The sequence below is a fragment of the Cervus elaphus genome, chromosome 23, assembly GCF_910594005.1.
Source record: "Cervus elaphus chromosome 23, mCerEla1.1, whole genome shotgun sequence".
NCBI lineage: Eukaryota > Metazoa > Chordata > Mammalia > Artiodactyla > Cervidae > Cervus > Cervus elaphus.
The window spans coordinates 61,803,015-61,818,231 of NC_057837.1; the positions used below are offsets into that span (position 1 = coordinate 61,803,015).

Below are 15,217 nucleotides of genomic sequence, written 5' to 3' on the forward strand. Positions count from 1 at the left end.
TCCGAAGAGGCGCCTTGGCCAGGCCCGGGTGGGGTCCCTTCCGTTCAGGCCCATGGCTGCCTTGGGCCTGGGCCCAGTCTCTTCCAGGAGCACGGCCAGTACAGACCTAGTGTCTGCAGGCTCGAGGGTCAAGGGTACAGCTGAGGTTAAAGCCTTTCTCTGTCCTTGGGCTCTCATCACCCAGGCAGAGATGAGCCACCATGCCTCCTGCCCCAGAGAACGAGCTGTGGGGGTCTGAAGCCCAGAGGCAGCCGCTACTTCCCTCCTCCTCTGAGTCCTGGCCTCTGCCCCAGGTTAACCTTCCCAGGCTTGTCTGACAGCCCTGTTTTGGAGTGGGGGAGTTGGAAGGAGGGGCAGGGGGTAGCTATTCTCTCCTGCTGACTCAACATGCATTGGCCTCTGACCCTTAGCCACAGAAACCGTGATCTCCAGTGAGGGGCTTGAGGGACCAGTCAGATTGTCTCAGCACCTGCAGTCTGATTCCCATTCCAGGGAGCTGGGCAGACCCAGAGGGCTTGTGTTGTGAGGCGCAGGACAGTCTGCACCTCGACCCACACAACCTGCTGGATACATGCACACCTGTCACTCTGAGGCTCTCAGACCATCCTTGAAGTGTCAGGGTTGCATAACTACATACACACCCCTTGATCCTCACCTCTAGCCACAGTGTCTTTCCCAGGATGAAGGAGGGGGCTTCCCCAAAAGCCAACTGTGCTCTCTGCCCAGAGAGCAGATGCTGCCGGTAACTTAAACCAGAGCTTCTCCAGCGTTGGAGTGTCTTTATGCCCAGGATCCTTTGTACACCCAGCTGTATCTTTTGGGGTGGGGTGTCCACTCTTTTCAGCATTTGCCTCTGTCTCTGTTCCCCAGAGATTGTCTCAACCTGAACTGAGAGGTCCATTTATTTTTTTTCCAGAAACCTCTCAGTGCTAACAGCCTCAGTCAGTCAAGATTATCCCTTGGCAGATACTTAACTCTCAAAGAGGTTGAAAGGAAAAAAGCAGACTTCCAGAAGACGATGTTGCTGCAGTCCAATGCATCGGTGGAGAAGGTTGGCCATGCTCAGGCAGGGGCTGGGTTGGAGCCAGGGGCTGGACAGTTGGGATACAGACTGGAGATGTGGCACCTGGAGGTCTGGGGGCCCAGCCTCATTCTCCCAGGACCTGGAGAGGCCTGCTGGAGATGATGGCAGTGCTCAGGATCTTGGCTACGGGGCTGCCATTTGGGGGGTGTCCCCAGTGTTGGGGGGCTGTCTAGGGAGGGGGGCAGTGTTCCTTCCTGGTTGGGGGGCTGGACTGGGAAGTAGGAGATGTGGCATTTTCAGAACCCACTGGTGAAATGCCCTCCTGAATTTTGTGTGACATGTGAGTGGGGACCGGGTTATCTCTGTTCTTCCTCCTCCTGTACCTTCCTCCTTTCTGAGCTTGGACACATCTCCGTTTGCTGTCACCCCTGGGTAAGGTGACCTCTAAGGCCCCTTCCAGGTTTAATCTGAAATAATAGGGTAATTCTATATGGGTCTCCTAGGTTCCTACCATGAGCCCAGTGAGAATATAATTAATAGCTGTAGGTTGCAGCAGGGCTGCTCCATGGCCCAGTTTCTGGGACTCAAGAACAGGGGAGCAGTGTCCTGTGGGACTGGGTCCTGTGGAATGGAGCAGAGAGCCACCAGTGGCTGGACCTTCTGTCCTTCAGGTTCTGAATGTACTCTCCTCTGTTTTAAAAAAATGGCTTAAAAAAACCCTCCAAAACTTAAAAAAGTAGTATTGGTTAAAAAAAAAATAGAAATATGTGTAAAGCAAAAAATAAAAGGTCCGTGTTTCTCACTGTGTACTCCATCTCATCCCCCAATAGCAGTAGTCACAATCACTGCTAACAGGTTGGTTTAGCTTTGTCTTTTTTTTTTTTAAGGCGAGTAATGTTAAATTATATAGCTATGTGTATTTGCTTTTTAAATTTAACTATACTACATTATAGATATGTTTTCTCATTAGTAATTTGGATTCAGCTTAATCCCAGGGATGGGGTCGCACAGAGTCAGACACGACTGAAGTGACTTAGCAGTAGCAGTAGCAGTATCCCTTTATTAGGTTAAAAAATTATTTTCATAAATTTCCATGTCTTTAATAGTACATGAATCTGCATTTGTCCTCACACTAAGCCAGTTCTAGACATCAGCCTTGTCTTCATTTCTGCCAGTCTGGTAGGTGGAAAATAGCATTGTCTTTTGATATTCCTTTGGTTATTTGTGATGTTGAGCTTTTTGTAAATTTGTTAGACATTTGCATTTCTTCAGTGGAATAAATGTATATTCATATCCTTTTCCATTCTTTTTTGTGTTAATTTCTTAGAGCTGTCTATATGTTCTGGAAATGAATCTTTTGCCTGTTGTGTCTTGGAAATATTTTCACCTTATCAGCCTTCATGGTGTCACACTGAGGTTTTAACTTTTTTTTAAATTAGGTAATTAGTTTTATTTTTGGTTGCTGTGGGTCTTCATTGCTGTGACACAGCACAGGCCTTTCTCTAGATGTGGTGAGCAGAGGCTACTCTTTGTTGAGGTGCACAGGCTTCTCATTGCATTGGCTTCTCTTGTTGCACAGCGTGGGCGCTAGGGCACGCGGCTTCAGTAGTTACGACTCATGGGGACTAGAGCACGGGCTTAGTAGTTGTGGCGCATGGGCTGAGTTGCTCCGTGGCATGTAGAATCTTCCCGGACTAGGGATTGAACCCTGGCATTTCACTGTACAAATATATTAAGGGGAATGAGTTTGTTCTCTACATCATTCAGTTGAGTACAGGTCTGTAGAATATCTTGTTTGAGCCTTCGGACCAATCAAACTTGTATGTCTTCATTTGGTAACCATTCATCAATCTATTATGATGTGTCAGGCAGTGTCGTATGGGATAAAGTCGTGAACAAAAAAGATACAAATCCCAGTCCTTGGGGAGCTCATATTCTGGCCAAAAGTTCCTGGTCACCAACTAGGTAGGTAGGGTGGTATTGCATCACTGTTCTCACTGGGCGTCTAGGAAACTGGGTGACCAGGCGGGTGTGGCTCCTCGCCCGGGCGTCTCAGCACTGTGCCGCAGGGGAGCTCCGGCTCGCAACACCCCTGAGCGGGTTCCCCTCTCTCGCATAGATAATCTTCTTACAGACCAGGCCCCGCTTGCCGCACTCGGCGGCCCTGCTGAGCAGCTGCATGGACGGTCACATCTATGCCTGGTCCATCCACGGGAGCGGAGGCCTGCTGGGCAAGTTCCCTGTGGACGCTGTAGACAAGGGGGACGTGGTTGTGGGTGCCATGGCCACGGATCAGAATGACTGGATTCTTGTCACAGGGGATTGCAAAGGATGCATCAAGGTGAGGAAGAACTGGCGCTGGGATCGAGGGGCTGGCGTGAGCCAAGCTCTGGCCACCTCTTTGCCATCTGTGGTCCTCGCCTAGTCCCTACGCCCTCTGGGCACTCGTTTCACTTGTGATGCAGTGGGCAGTGGGATGGGTTACCTCAGAGTCCCCTCCTGCCCTTGTGGGCCCAGGGAAGTTGGGGAGGGCTTGGTCAGGAGGCCCCCAGCCCAGAAGCTCTCCTATGGGTCCTGTGCTTTAGAATTCTCTTCCTGCTACTCCCTCACCCCCAGCTGTGCATCTGATCTGTGATCAGCTGTCTCAGCAGCTGATTTCGTGCTTTGTGGTGACGTGAGGTGTGACTGTCCCGTCCTTGGGTCGGTCACACTCTCCCTGTATGCTAGCTAAAGGTCTGGCCTAGAAGATGCTGTGGTCCCCTCAGGGGTGTGAGTAAGAACCAGCTCCCTGAGGTGAAGAGAAATGGTCTGGGAGGGATCCTCAGAATGAGGAGGTCTTGGGGGTCAAGGAGTGCTGGGCTACTAATCCACGCTTTGTGCCTAGATCTGGGACATCAAGGATTACTGCGCACATTCTGACAAGCAGACGAACCATCCTAGTGATATCAACAAGTTTCGGTTCTTAATTTCTGAACGGATTCAGGTCAGCCTCCCAAACTACAGTCACCCGGAGGAGAAAAAGGTAGGATGATTAGTGGACAGTTGCTGAGAAAAGTGCCTCTGAGCCCCACCAGAGTCCCACACTGAGATTCTGAATCTTTCATGTTTTTCTGTTCAAGGTTGTCTGGTTGGTGTGGAAAAGGTTTTCTACTCATCAGAAGTCACTATTAACCAGTGAAACATAAGTATACGCACACCAAATAGTCATGTGCATATACATGTATGCACACATGTATACACATATATGCATATGTACACATATGCATACCTTCCATGGGCTTTGATCTTTGCAATGAAGGCCCTGAGGTCATAAATTCCTTTAAAAAATAATGAAAATATTTATGTATTTTCTTGAGTAGGTAATGCATTTGCATGTGCGCTAAGTCGATTCAGTCGTGTCCCAGTCTTTGTTACTCTATGGATGTAGCCTGTCAGGCTTCTCTGTCCGTGGGATTCTTTGGGCAACAGTACTGGACTGGGTTGCCATGCCCTCCTGCAGGGGATTTTCTCAACTCAGGGATCAAACCCATGTGTCTTATATCTCCTGGCAGGTTCTTTACCAATAAGGCCACCTTAGGAAGCCCAGATAACGCATCTACATAGTTCAAAAATCACTTGATATTTCCCTGATGACTAGTGAATTTGAGCACTTTTTCCTTAGTTGTCAGGAAAATGCAAATTAAAACCAAAAGGTGATATCACTACATATCTACCAGAATGACTAAAACTGAAAGGACAGGCAATGCCAAATACTGGCAAGAATATAGGTCAACTGGTGATAAACCATCTAATTATGTTGATGGTCGCAGCTCTGAATATATGAAAAGCCACTGAAGCCAGCACTTTAAATAGATAAGTTGTATGTGAATTGTATTTCAATAAAACTGTGTTTAAAAGCTATAGAAACAATAGGGCAGATATTCTTTTTTGTTTTGTTTTGTTTTTTTTACAAATCCTTGTTTGTAGTTGTTTATCTACACATCTGGTAATTTATCCCAAGGAAGAGTAGTATGTAAAAGGACATAAATCTAAGGCCTTTAATGTGTACTGCCATACTGCATTCCAGGAAGTTTATATAGGTTTTCACTTTATTAGTTTGTTTTGCTTTATCCTTGACAGCATAAAGTTTTTATCATTAACAGTGTTTATCTGAGTGAGTGCCCCCTGATAGATATATAAGGCATTCAATAAATAAATGTTTAAAGTAAAAAAAAAAAACCTTTTAGCTGATTTTTAGATATAAATAGTTTCTTTTGATTTTATGAAAATAGTTTTGCTTATGTTGACATCTGCCCTTATTTTATTGGCTATATGTATTTTGTAAACTACCTCTTCATGTCCTTGGTCCGTTTTTCTTTTGTGGTGATCATCTTTTATAAATGATGTACAATCATCTTAAAATATATTAAAAGATATTAGCTCATTGCCTGTCATATCTATTACAAACATCTCCTCCCCCCAGTTTGTCATTTGCCTTTTAATTTATGATGAGTTTTAAATTACAACATATTTTTTGGTGGTCAATTTTTCTTCCCATTGTGATATTTCCTGTTTCTTATCACTTTCTTATCAGAGATAATAATTCAGAGATAATAGTTACTCATTCTTTCTCTTCAATGTTTTTTGGTTTCATTAAAAAAGATTCTTCAACCCTTCTAGTGTTTACTTATAGGGCAATGAATTAAGTTTTACTACTTAGTTTATCAGGACTTCCAACACTGTTGATTGAATCCTGTTCTCTATTACCACCAATTTCCTACCATTCTTGTCATTTATCAATGTTTTAAATATATATGTGGATTGGTTTCTGAGATATTGTCTTCCATTGTCTAGTTTTTATTACTGTGATATAAAGCACTTGAGTATGATAAAACCTGTCCTCCTTCGTTCAGTTCAGTTCAGTTCAGTCGCTCAGTCGTGTCTGACTCTTTGCGACCCCATGAATCGCAGCACGCCAGGCCTCCCTGTCTATCACCAACTCCCGGAGTTTACTCAAACTCACGCCCATTGAGTCGGTGATGCCATCCAGCCATCTCATCCTCTGTTGTCCCCTCCTCCTCCTGCCTCCAATCCCTCCCAGCATCAGGGTCTTTTCCAACAAGTCAACTCTTCTCATGAGGTGGCCAAAATATTGGAGTTTCAGTTTCAGCATCAGTCCTTCCAATGAACACCAAGGACTGATCTCCTTTAGGATGGACTGGTTGGATCTCCTTGCAGTCTAAGGGACTCTCAAGAGTCTTCTCCAACACCAGAGTTCAAAAGCATCAATTTTTCTGTTTTATTTGAAAATAGTCTTGGATATTTACACTCGTTTTCCAATTAAGTAAGATTTTATTCTTTCATAGTGCAATGTGATATATCACTCCATTTCTCACCCTATTCCATGCCTGATGCCCACCAAATAGCTTGAAAAAAAGACCTGGGTTCTTGTCTAGCCCCATCACTTTCTAGCTGTGTGGTTCTGGACTGGTTACTGAATGTTTCTGACTCTCACTTCTCTCCGCTCTGCAGTGGTGAGACTCATACACATCCCATAAGGTTATTCTGATGTTCAAATGAAATAATCTGTACACAGGAAGCTGGCAAGCAATACAACAATATGCAATTTTTTTTGTTTGTGTTTAATGATTTTACCGAAGGGACCAGTGAGGGCCAGAGAAATGCTTGGATTTACCTAAGGTCACCAGAAAGTTCATGTGGGGGTGTATCTAGAACTAGAACCCTGGCCCATTTCCCAGCTCCTTCCAGAAGCCTCTGCTACCTCCAGCCCTGGGTGCCCTCTGATGAGCCAGTGTCTTGGGAGTTTAATTAATTCTCTTGCCCTGTCCCCTGTAGGTTGAGGCCGGCCAGACCATTTCCCTGATTCCACCCCAGCTTCTGGTTACCTGGAAGGCCCATTTGGATAGTGTGGCAGACATCCTATACGTGGACAGCCTCCAGCTGGTTATCAGTGCTGGCCAGGACCGGGATGTCAAGGCTTGGAAACTCTCTGGTGACGCCATTGGTACGGAGGGTCCTGCTGAAGCTCAGTCATGCCCCATGGCCCTTCCTGGCCCTGGCCCTGACCCTGTTAGAGCACAAGCTGGCATAAACCTCATATCCCATGGGGTGGGAGTTTCAGACCACAGCAGCTGTCTTTCCTCAAGTAGTATCACAAGGTGTGAGTCTGTCCAATTGTCCATTTAGCAGTCTGTCCATCTGCTCATTCACTCATCTGCGCAACACTATTTGCCTTTGCATATCAGATCATATATCTGATAAGGTACATTACAGTCTCTTTTTAAAAATAAACTTAATTCTTGAGGTATAACATATGTAATGAAAAGCACACAAACCAGGAGTGTTTTCAGCTTAGTGAATTTTCAGGAAGTAAACATACAGCCATATAACCACCATTGTATCAAGAAACAGAACATCACCAGCACTCAGGGCTTCCCTTATCTCCTGACCTCTACTGTCTCTACCTACTCCTTTCCAAAAGTAACCACTGTTCTGATTCCTAAATCCAAAGCTTATGTTAGCCTGGCTTGAACTTTGTCTAAATGGAATCATTTGACAGTTTCTCCTTTGTGTCTGACTTCTTTCTCTCAAACACCATATACTTGTGCTGTTTAGCCATTCATTGACTGTAGTCGCTCATTCATTCTTACTGCTGAGTGGTATTCTGTTGTTGGTACCATACTTTATCTATCTGTGCTACTGTTGGTGGGCATTTGGGCTATTTCAGGCTATTAAAAACAAACACTGCTATGAACACCCTCATACAGGTTTTTTTTTTTTGAACAAGTGTATGCATTTCTGTTAGATATAATGGAATTGCTGAACCACAGAGTATACACATTCAGTCTCAGTAGATACTGCTAAACTATCTTTCAAAGTGCTTACCAGTTTTCAGTCTTTCACCAGCTGCATACAGCAACTCTTACTGTCTCATAACTTTGTAGACACTTGGTATTGTCATTGCATTAAATTTTAGCCATTTTGGTGAATATGTAGTGGCATTTTATTGTGGTTTTAATTTGAATCCCTGATGAGTAGTGAGGTTGAACATCAATTTATGTATTTATTGATCAATTATGTATTTTATAGTTGCCCCATGTCTCTCATTCTCTCTTCTGTTCTTTCCATTTTTTTTTCCTATCTCTGCATTCCAGTTTGAATATTTTCTACTGATCTGCCTTCCAGCTCATTAAACTTGTCTCCTGTATGCAGCCTGCTATTAAATCCATCCAGATACTGTATTTTTTAGTTCTAGAACACTCATTTGATTTTTCTCTACAAATTTCGATTAATGGTTGAAATTCTGCTTCCTTTCCTCCATTCTGTTCATATTTTTCTTTATTTTATTTAACATTTTTACAGTAGTTGTTTTAAAGTATTTACCTATTAACTCCAATGTCTGAATTATCTGTGAGTCTGATTCTATTGCCTATTTCTTCTTTTGATTATTAGTTATATTTTCCTGCCTTTTCACATGTCATGTATAGAAAAACTCCAATGAAACCAAATCAAACAAAAACCCAACCCAAATCAAGCTGAACTTTCCTGAACTTTGTAGAAAAGAAACTGTCAAGACTGAAGCTGGCATGATTTTCCTCCAGTGCGTTGCTCTTTCCTCTGCGTAGCGCTTCTTGTCTCAAAGCAGTTAGGAAGTGAGCTGGGTTGGGGCTGGGCTGCAGCTTCAGGAGCCCTAGTTTACTTCTGTGTTCAGTTGATTCCAGGGTAAAGCCTGTTGTGTTTGTTGTTGCCGTCTTCCTCCAGTGAGACTCTTGACTCCTAGTGAGCTCATTCTGTCTTTCTAGCCCAACCCCCAGAACTTAAGCAACCGCAGGCCCCAATCTTCTTTCCATGCGGCAACTGCTCATTTGTCCTATGTATCTCTAAGTCTGTTTTTGTTTGTTTCATTTGTTTGTTTTGGTTTTTAGATTATATAAATGAGATCACGAGGCATTTGTCTTTCTTTAACTTATTTTACTTAACACAGTACTTTCTAGAGTCACCCATGTTGTCACAAATGGCAAGATTTCTCTTTTTTTATGACTGAGTCATACTCTCTAAGCTCTCCTGTAGGGAAAACAACCGTGCCTTTGGGACTCCACTAGACTTAATCTGTCATGCCAGCCAGATTGGCTCTTAGAAACTCTGCTGGTTTCCCTATCTTCAGGTATCTTTCTTCTGCTAAACGGAGCCTGATTCTCACTCACCATGTGCCCATACTCAGAAAAATGCTCCCAGAGAAGAAAGCAGTTCCCAATTTTAGTTCTTCTGGAAAGAAACTTTCTTTTCTGTAATTTTGGTTTGTCTAGTCTTCTTTGCTTCTATAGCTCCCCAGTGATTTTTTTAAATACAGTTTTTAAAGGTTACTTTCTATTTACAGTTATTACAAAATATTGACGGAATTCCCTGTGTTGGGCAGCGTACGTCCTTGAGCCTGTCTTATACCCTATAGTTTGTACCTCCCCGCTGGTAATCACTAGTCTGTTCTCTGTATCTGTGGATCTGCTTCTTTTTTATTACATTCATTAATTTGTTATATTTTTTAGATTCCACTTACAAGTGACATAATGTTTGTCTTTGACTGACTGACTTATTTCACTTAGCATATAGCCTTCAAGGTCCATTCTTGTTGCCACAAATGGTGAAATTTTGTTTTTTCTTTACAACTGAGTAGCTTTCCATTATATATATTGATATACATACCACATCTTCTTAGGTTGCTTCCGTATCTTGGCAATTACAAATAAAGCTGCTATGAGCATTGGGCTGTGTGTATCTTTTTGAATATTTTTTTGGATGTATACCCAGGAGTGGAGTTGTTGGATTGTATGGTAGTCCTATATTTAGTTTTTGAGAAACCCCCAGGCTGTTTTTCACAGTGGCTGCGCTCACTTAGATTCCCACAAATAGTGTACATGGGTTCCTTTTGTTCCAGATCCTCACCAACATTCATTATCTGTGTTCTTTTTGATGATGGCCATTCTGATTGGTGTGAGGTGATATCTTATTCTTCTCCAGTAATTTGTAAAAATATGACTTTGTAACACATCTGTTTTGCTTTTCTTAATTAAAAAGAATTCTGAAGCATGAAAATGGCCTACAACTCACTATACCCTGCCCAGAAGTAGGACTCATATTTCTCTATTCTTACTACCTACTTTTTACTCTAGCCTTGATCCTCCACAGACCCATTCCTAACTTCACATCTGATAGGTGAATGATAGATGCTTGACAGTCTTGTACCATTGCCGTTTTATATGTGAGCCAGTTAAAGCCTGTCTGAGGACTATTCAGTCATTGCCATAGCACCCTCTCCATCTTAGCCTATATGTGTGGCAGGATGCTTTAGGCCTGAACTCCAAGTATATCCTAGGGTTAGGGTCTGTCTCCTCCAGATATTTGCCAAGTAGCTAGCATAATGCCTGGGATATGTTGGGCAGAGTCAGGTGTAGGCCAGGAATAAGGGATTGCTGGCTACCTCTTGAGGGTGGATGGTGAGGGACAGAGTGTTTAGAGGAGGGAGGGGCTGGCCAGTCCTTGCTATTGAACTGGGTCTGGTTAAATCACAGGGACGTTTGGCCTGAGTGTTTGGAAAAGGCTGCAGGATACCCCAATGATGACTGATGGCGAACTAAATGAAAGATTAAAGAAGGAGGGTGACTTCTTCAGCCCCAGTGAGAAGACTTTCCATCTAGAGCTGCAGTGAGTTATCACAATGGTCATTCATTGGTCATTGGTCAACTGGTCAACTCTGGTCTGGATCCCAGGAGGCATCCCTTGTAGGGTAGTACTGGGCATATTTAGGTAGGGCCTTCAGAATGTCACAGGCATGGGAATTGCAGGTAACTTGACTCTACAGGTGGTGGCTGTGGCCTCAGAGCCCGAGGCTCTGTTCTAGCCCAGATCAGCTGTGAGATTGAGCAGTGAAAACCAGAAAATATAAAACCCCAAGTCCTTAGATGGGGACCCTGCTCCAGAATCAGGCTCTGGAGGCTCCTGGTGGGAGAGCCCAGGGTTCTGGTCTTGACGTGTGTGTTATTTCTCTGAGTCAGGGGAGGCAAGTTGCTTGCTACATGTTCTTTCCTCTACAGGTTCCTCCTCCACCTATGCTATATCCCTATTCCTGACCAAGTCTCAGATAAATTTTTTGTTGTTCAGGTGCTAAGTCATGTCCAACTCTTTGCAACCCCATGGACTGCAGCACACCAGGCTTCCCAGTGCTTCACTATCTTCCAGAGTTTGCTCAAACTCATGTCCATTGAATCAGTGATACCATCCAACTATCTCATCCTCTGTCACCCCCTTCTCCTCCTGCCCTCCATCTTTCCCAACATCAGGGTCTTTTCCAGTGAGTCAGCTCTTTGCATCATGTGGCCAAAATATTGGAGCTTGAGCTTCAGTATTAGTCCTTCCAATGAATAGTCAGGACTGATTTCCTTTAGGATTGACTGGTTTGATCTCCTTGCATCCAAGGGACTCTCAAGAGTCTTCTCCAGCACCATAGTTTGAAAGCATCAATTCTTTGGCACTCAGCCTTCTGAGAGATGGTCCAACTCTCACATCTGTACATGACTACTGGAAAAACCATAGCTTTGGGTCATTCAAAATATATTTATTGAAGTCCTGCTGACTGCCAGGTTGTGCTAGGTTCTGGACATCCAAAACTATCCAGACATAGGTCCTTCCTCAGAGAACTCCCAGTCCTCTGAGGGAGAATATGTAACTCATGGCAGCAGTTCTATGTGGTGAACAATAGGACTATTAAGAGAGGCTTGGCTCAGAGGATAATCACCTGACTGGGTAGAGCAAGTAAGGAAGGCTTCATAGAATAGAGATTTTGGAGTTGGATTTTGACATGTAAATAAGAGTTTGTCAGGCACCATAGAGTCCTTGTGGCTCCTATGCTCCTATCAAGGCTTAGGCTTTCACAGTCCTGTCAGGATATATCAACAAGACAGAGGCAAGGTTCCCCTTGCAGGGAGAGGAGGTTTAGGTGTTCTGCAAGGGGAGGCCCAGGGGAAGTCTGGATGGGGTGTCAGGCCTCCATAGAAGAGGATGTCGGGTGGTGGGAGGTGTCGCAGGACTTGATGGAGGCCAGGATAAGCAGGGCTTTGTTAGTGTTAACTGAACACTTGCCCACTGATGGGCCCTGGGCTGTACAACCTCAGTGGAGGGATGAGAAGGTTGGAGAGGATCCAGCCCAGAAAGGAGAAACCGCCCTGGGGAGGGATGTCCCATCATGTGGTACAGAGGGCATCCTGTGATGGAAAGCCCCTCACATCAGGGAGGAGCGAGATCTTGCTGAGGCCCTGATGTACCAACGGCGGGAGCAGGTAGTCCTCTTGGATCTCCTGAATGGGAAGGCAGACACGGAGGCTAAAGCCTGGGCCAGGCTGCAAAAGATAACCCCGACATCCCCATGGATTGGAAAGCGCTCCCCGGAAGACATTGAGGATACCTGGTGCAAGTGGGAATCCAAGGGCAAGCAGGTGAGGCTGGGTGGGGCACTGAGTGGGTAGGGAAGCCCTCAACCCTCAGCCCCGAGCCTTTGCCCTTGCCTGGGACCCCTGCAGGAGAGCAAAGTCCTAGGAGCAGCATACAAACCCAAGGAGAGGTCACGGAGCCCCGGACTCCTGTTTACCAACGTGCAGTACGGCTGGATGAAGCACCAGGTGAGTCAGGGTGGAGTTCCTCCCTGAGAATGCTGGGCCTAGAGGCTGGGAGACCCACCTCCATCATGCCCACATGGCCCTCCAGTGGGGGTGAGGGGCGCACCTTTCCTTAACAGGATTCTGGGCCATAGGCAGCTCTGGGATGAAGCCGCTCTGGCTGGTTTGTTTGCCAAGGCCCCGCCTGAGGCCATGGACACAGTTTTTGTCCTTGAGGACAAACCTCATCGAGCCTATGGGAGGAGGTTGTTTGCGGACCTGGAACCTGTTGATCGCCTTCAAAGCACTTCCCAGAGTCTGCTTGTTTTTTGGGCTTCCCTTGTAGCTCAGTCAGTAAAGAACCTGCCTGCAGTCCAGGAGACCCCAGTTCGATCTCTGGGTCAGGAAGATCCCCTGGAGAAGGAAATGGCAACCCACTCCAGCATTCTCACCTGGAAAATCCCATGGACAGAGGAGCCTGGTGGGCCGCAGTCCATGCGGTTGCAGAGTCGGTTCACTGCTCGTGTCTCCACACTGGGTGCCATTCTGGAGCAGACACAGGGCCTCACGGTGCTAGGCACACAGTCAGCAAGAGACAGCGGAAGTGGAACAGGCCTGTGCTTGGGGAGAGAAAGGGACCAGGGACTTTGGAAAGAACAGCCTGGAGTCCCATCCTGCCTCTTGCTTGGGCAGATCCCAGCCTCTCCCAACCTCTCTCTCCTCCTCAGGGGAGCTCCCATCCTCTGGGGTATGGACTCAAAGGCAACCTCCTGGCCCCAGGCTGGGGAGGGGTCAGTGCCAAAAAGGAACTTGGCTTCCTTGCCCTTTCCTGGAGATGGGCCTCCCAGCACATCATGGCGAGTGCTGCCGGGAGAAGGGTGGGCAGGTCTGGAGAGTTCCTTGCATTCGAGCCCCACTCAGGGTCCAGCTCGAGGCTTCACTGTAAGACGGGGATGGTCCAGCACTGACCTCACAGGACCGTTGGCAGCACCAAGAGGAGGGCGGGGGGCTGGGCCTGGTGCCCAGGGGGCTCACTGCTCAGCCGAGTGTGGTCATCACTAGTGTTGCTGTTCAGTCGCTAAGTCATGTCCTAGTCTTTGTGGCCCCACGGATTGCAGCATTCCAGGCCTCCCTGTCCCTCCCAGGTCATCAGCGACAGGCGTGCAACTCTGGGAATGGCTCCTCTCTCACAGGATGCCCCCAGAGTCTGTCCTCCCTGGGAACCCTGCTCTTGGTCCTTGCTGTTCCCCACGGTCCCCTGCTCTGTTCCCTGCAGATCTCACCTCAGATCTACCAGAGCCTGCACTTCAATGAGCTGGCATCCACCCAGAACCCTGCCTTCAAGATGCAAAAAGTCCTGGACCAGCAGAGCTGGCTCACCCTCCTGGTGACCCAGCGCATCCAGAAGGACCTGGGTCCCTACAGGGAGACCGCGCCTGAGCATCCGGCCAGCCCGACCACCACCACGGCCTCCTCTCCCTCCTCAGCCTCGCTGTCAGCCTCGGGCTCCAGGCTCCTGGCGTCCGGCCTGGCCCCGTCCTAATGGTCCCAGCCCTCCCGATCCTTATTGCAGCCCCCGTCTGCCCCCGCACCCTGTCTTCCCCCGCGGACCTGTCCCAGGTATCCCGGCACGTCCTGCAGAGACCGGTGACCTCCCTGCCCCATGGCCCCTCCCTCAGGCTGCTCTCCAGGCCTCTGAAGGCCCACCTTCTGTCCTCCTACATCAGGCTGTGAGGTGCCCTGTCCCCTCTCCAGTCCGCCAGCAGGGCCATCAGGCTCATGAGGCCCTGTCTGTCCCTGGCTTACCCTTTGCCAGGCCCAGAGGGTACAGACCTCGCCCTGGCTCTCCCCACTCTGCCATCTGGTGAAGTCAACCTTCTTTGCCAGAGTCCTGGAGAGGAAAATAAATGTTCTCAGATGTTTAAGTCCCAGCGGCCTTGGGATTGGGCTGTGTGTCTCTTGCCCCTTAGGCACCAGGCTGTGTCTCTGATTCGGGGTCATGCTCCCCTAGGCAAGGGGACGTGGGGAGGAGAGTCCCTCCTCTCAGGACACCTGGTGTGGCTGTCTGGCAAGTGACAGGCTGAAGCCTGGGGCGGGGGCTTCACAAGCCCTGGGGGTGTGATGGTGGGTGGTGTGAGTGAGTGAGGGAGGGGGAAACAGCAGAGGAGAGGAGGTCAGCCAGGCAGGTGGGACCTTGAAGACCAGGAAAAGGCATCTGGAGTAACTCTGAGTGAGACAGGAGCCATTGCAGGGGCTGGAGACAGAGTGCAACGCGGTGGGATTGAAGCGGAGCCGAGAAGAGGCTGTTCTGAGCAGTGATGGTGGAGATGGTCAGAGGGCGAGGGGGATGATCAGGAGGTGAAGGTGGGGGGTGCTGATGTGCAGAGTAGACTGTGGGGGAGAGTGTCTTGCTCAGCTCAGCTGGTTTTTGTCCAGAGGTCCCTGTACACGACAAGTCCTACTGAACTCCCAGGGAGGTAGTCATCTTCTCCCCATTTTACAGAAGGGAACAGAGGCTCAGAGAGGGGAAGTAACTTGCCCAGGGTCA

At 47.3% G+C, this 15,217-nt stretch overlaps 1 protein-coding gene across 1 annotated transcript in view; it reads left to right on the top strand.

Moving 5' to 3' along the window:
* EFCAB8 (EF-hand calcium binding domain 8) overlaps positions 1–14,592 on the top strand; it is a 61,873-nt gene extending 47,281 nt beyond the window's left edge. Inside the window, exons 21-28 of the mRNA XM_043883391.1 lie at positions 917–1,051; positions 3,144–3,365; positions 3,909–4,046; positions 6,860–7,028; positions 10,591–10,723; positions 12,306–12,515; positions 12,600–12,693; positions 13,946–14,592. Coding sequence (XP_043739326.1) covers positions 917–1,051; positions 3,144–3,365; positions 3,909–4,046; positions 6,860–7,028; positions 10,591–10,723; positions 12,306–12,515; positions 12,600–12,693; positions 13,946–14,212 — 1,368 coding nt within the window. The 3' untranslated portion in view covers positions 14,213–14,592. The remainder of the gene's footprint in view (positions 1–916; positions 1,052–3,143; positions 3,366–3,908; positions 4,047–6,859; positions 7,029–10,590; positions 10,724–12,305; positions 12,516–12,599; positions 12,694–13,945) is intronic.
* The last annotated feature ends 625 nt before the right edge of the window (positions 14,593–15,217 follow it).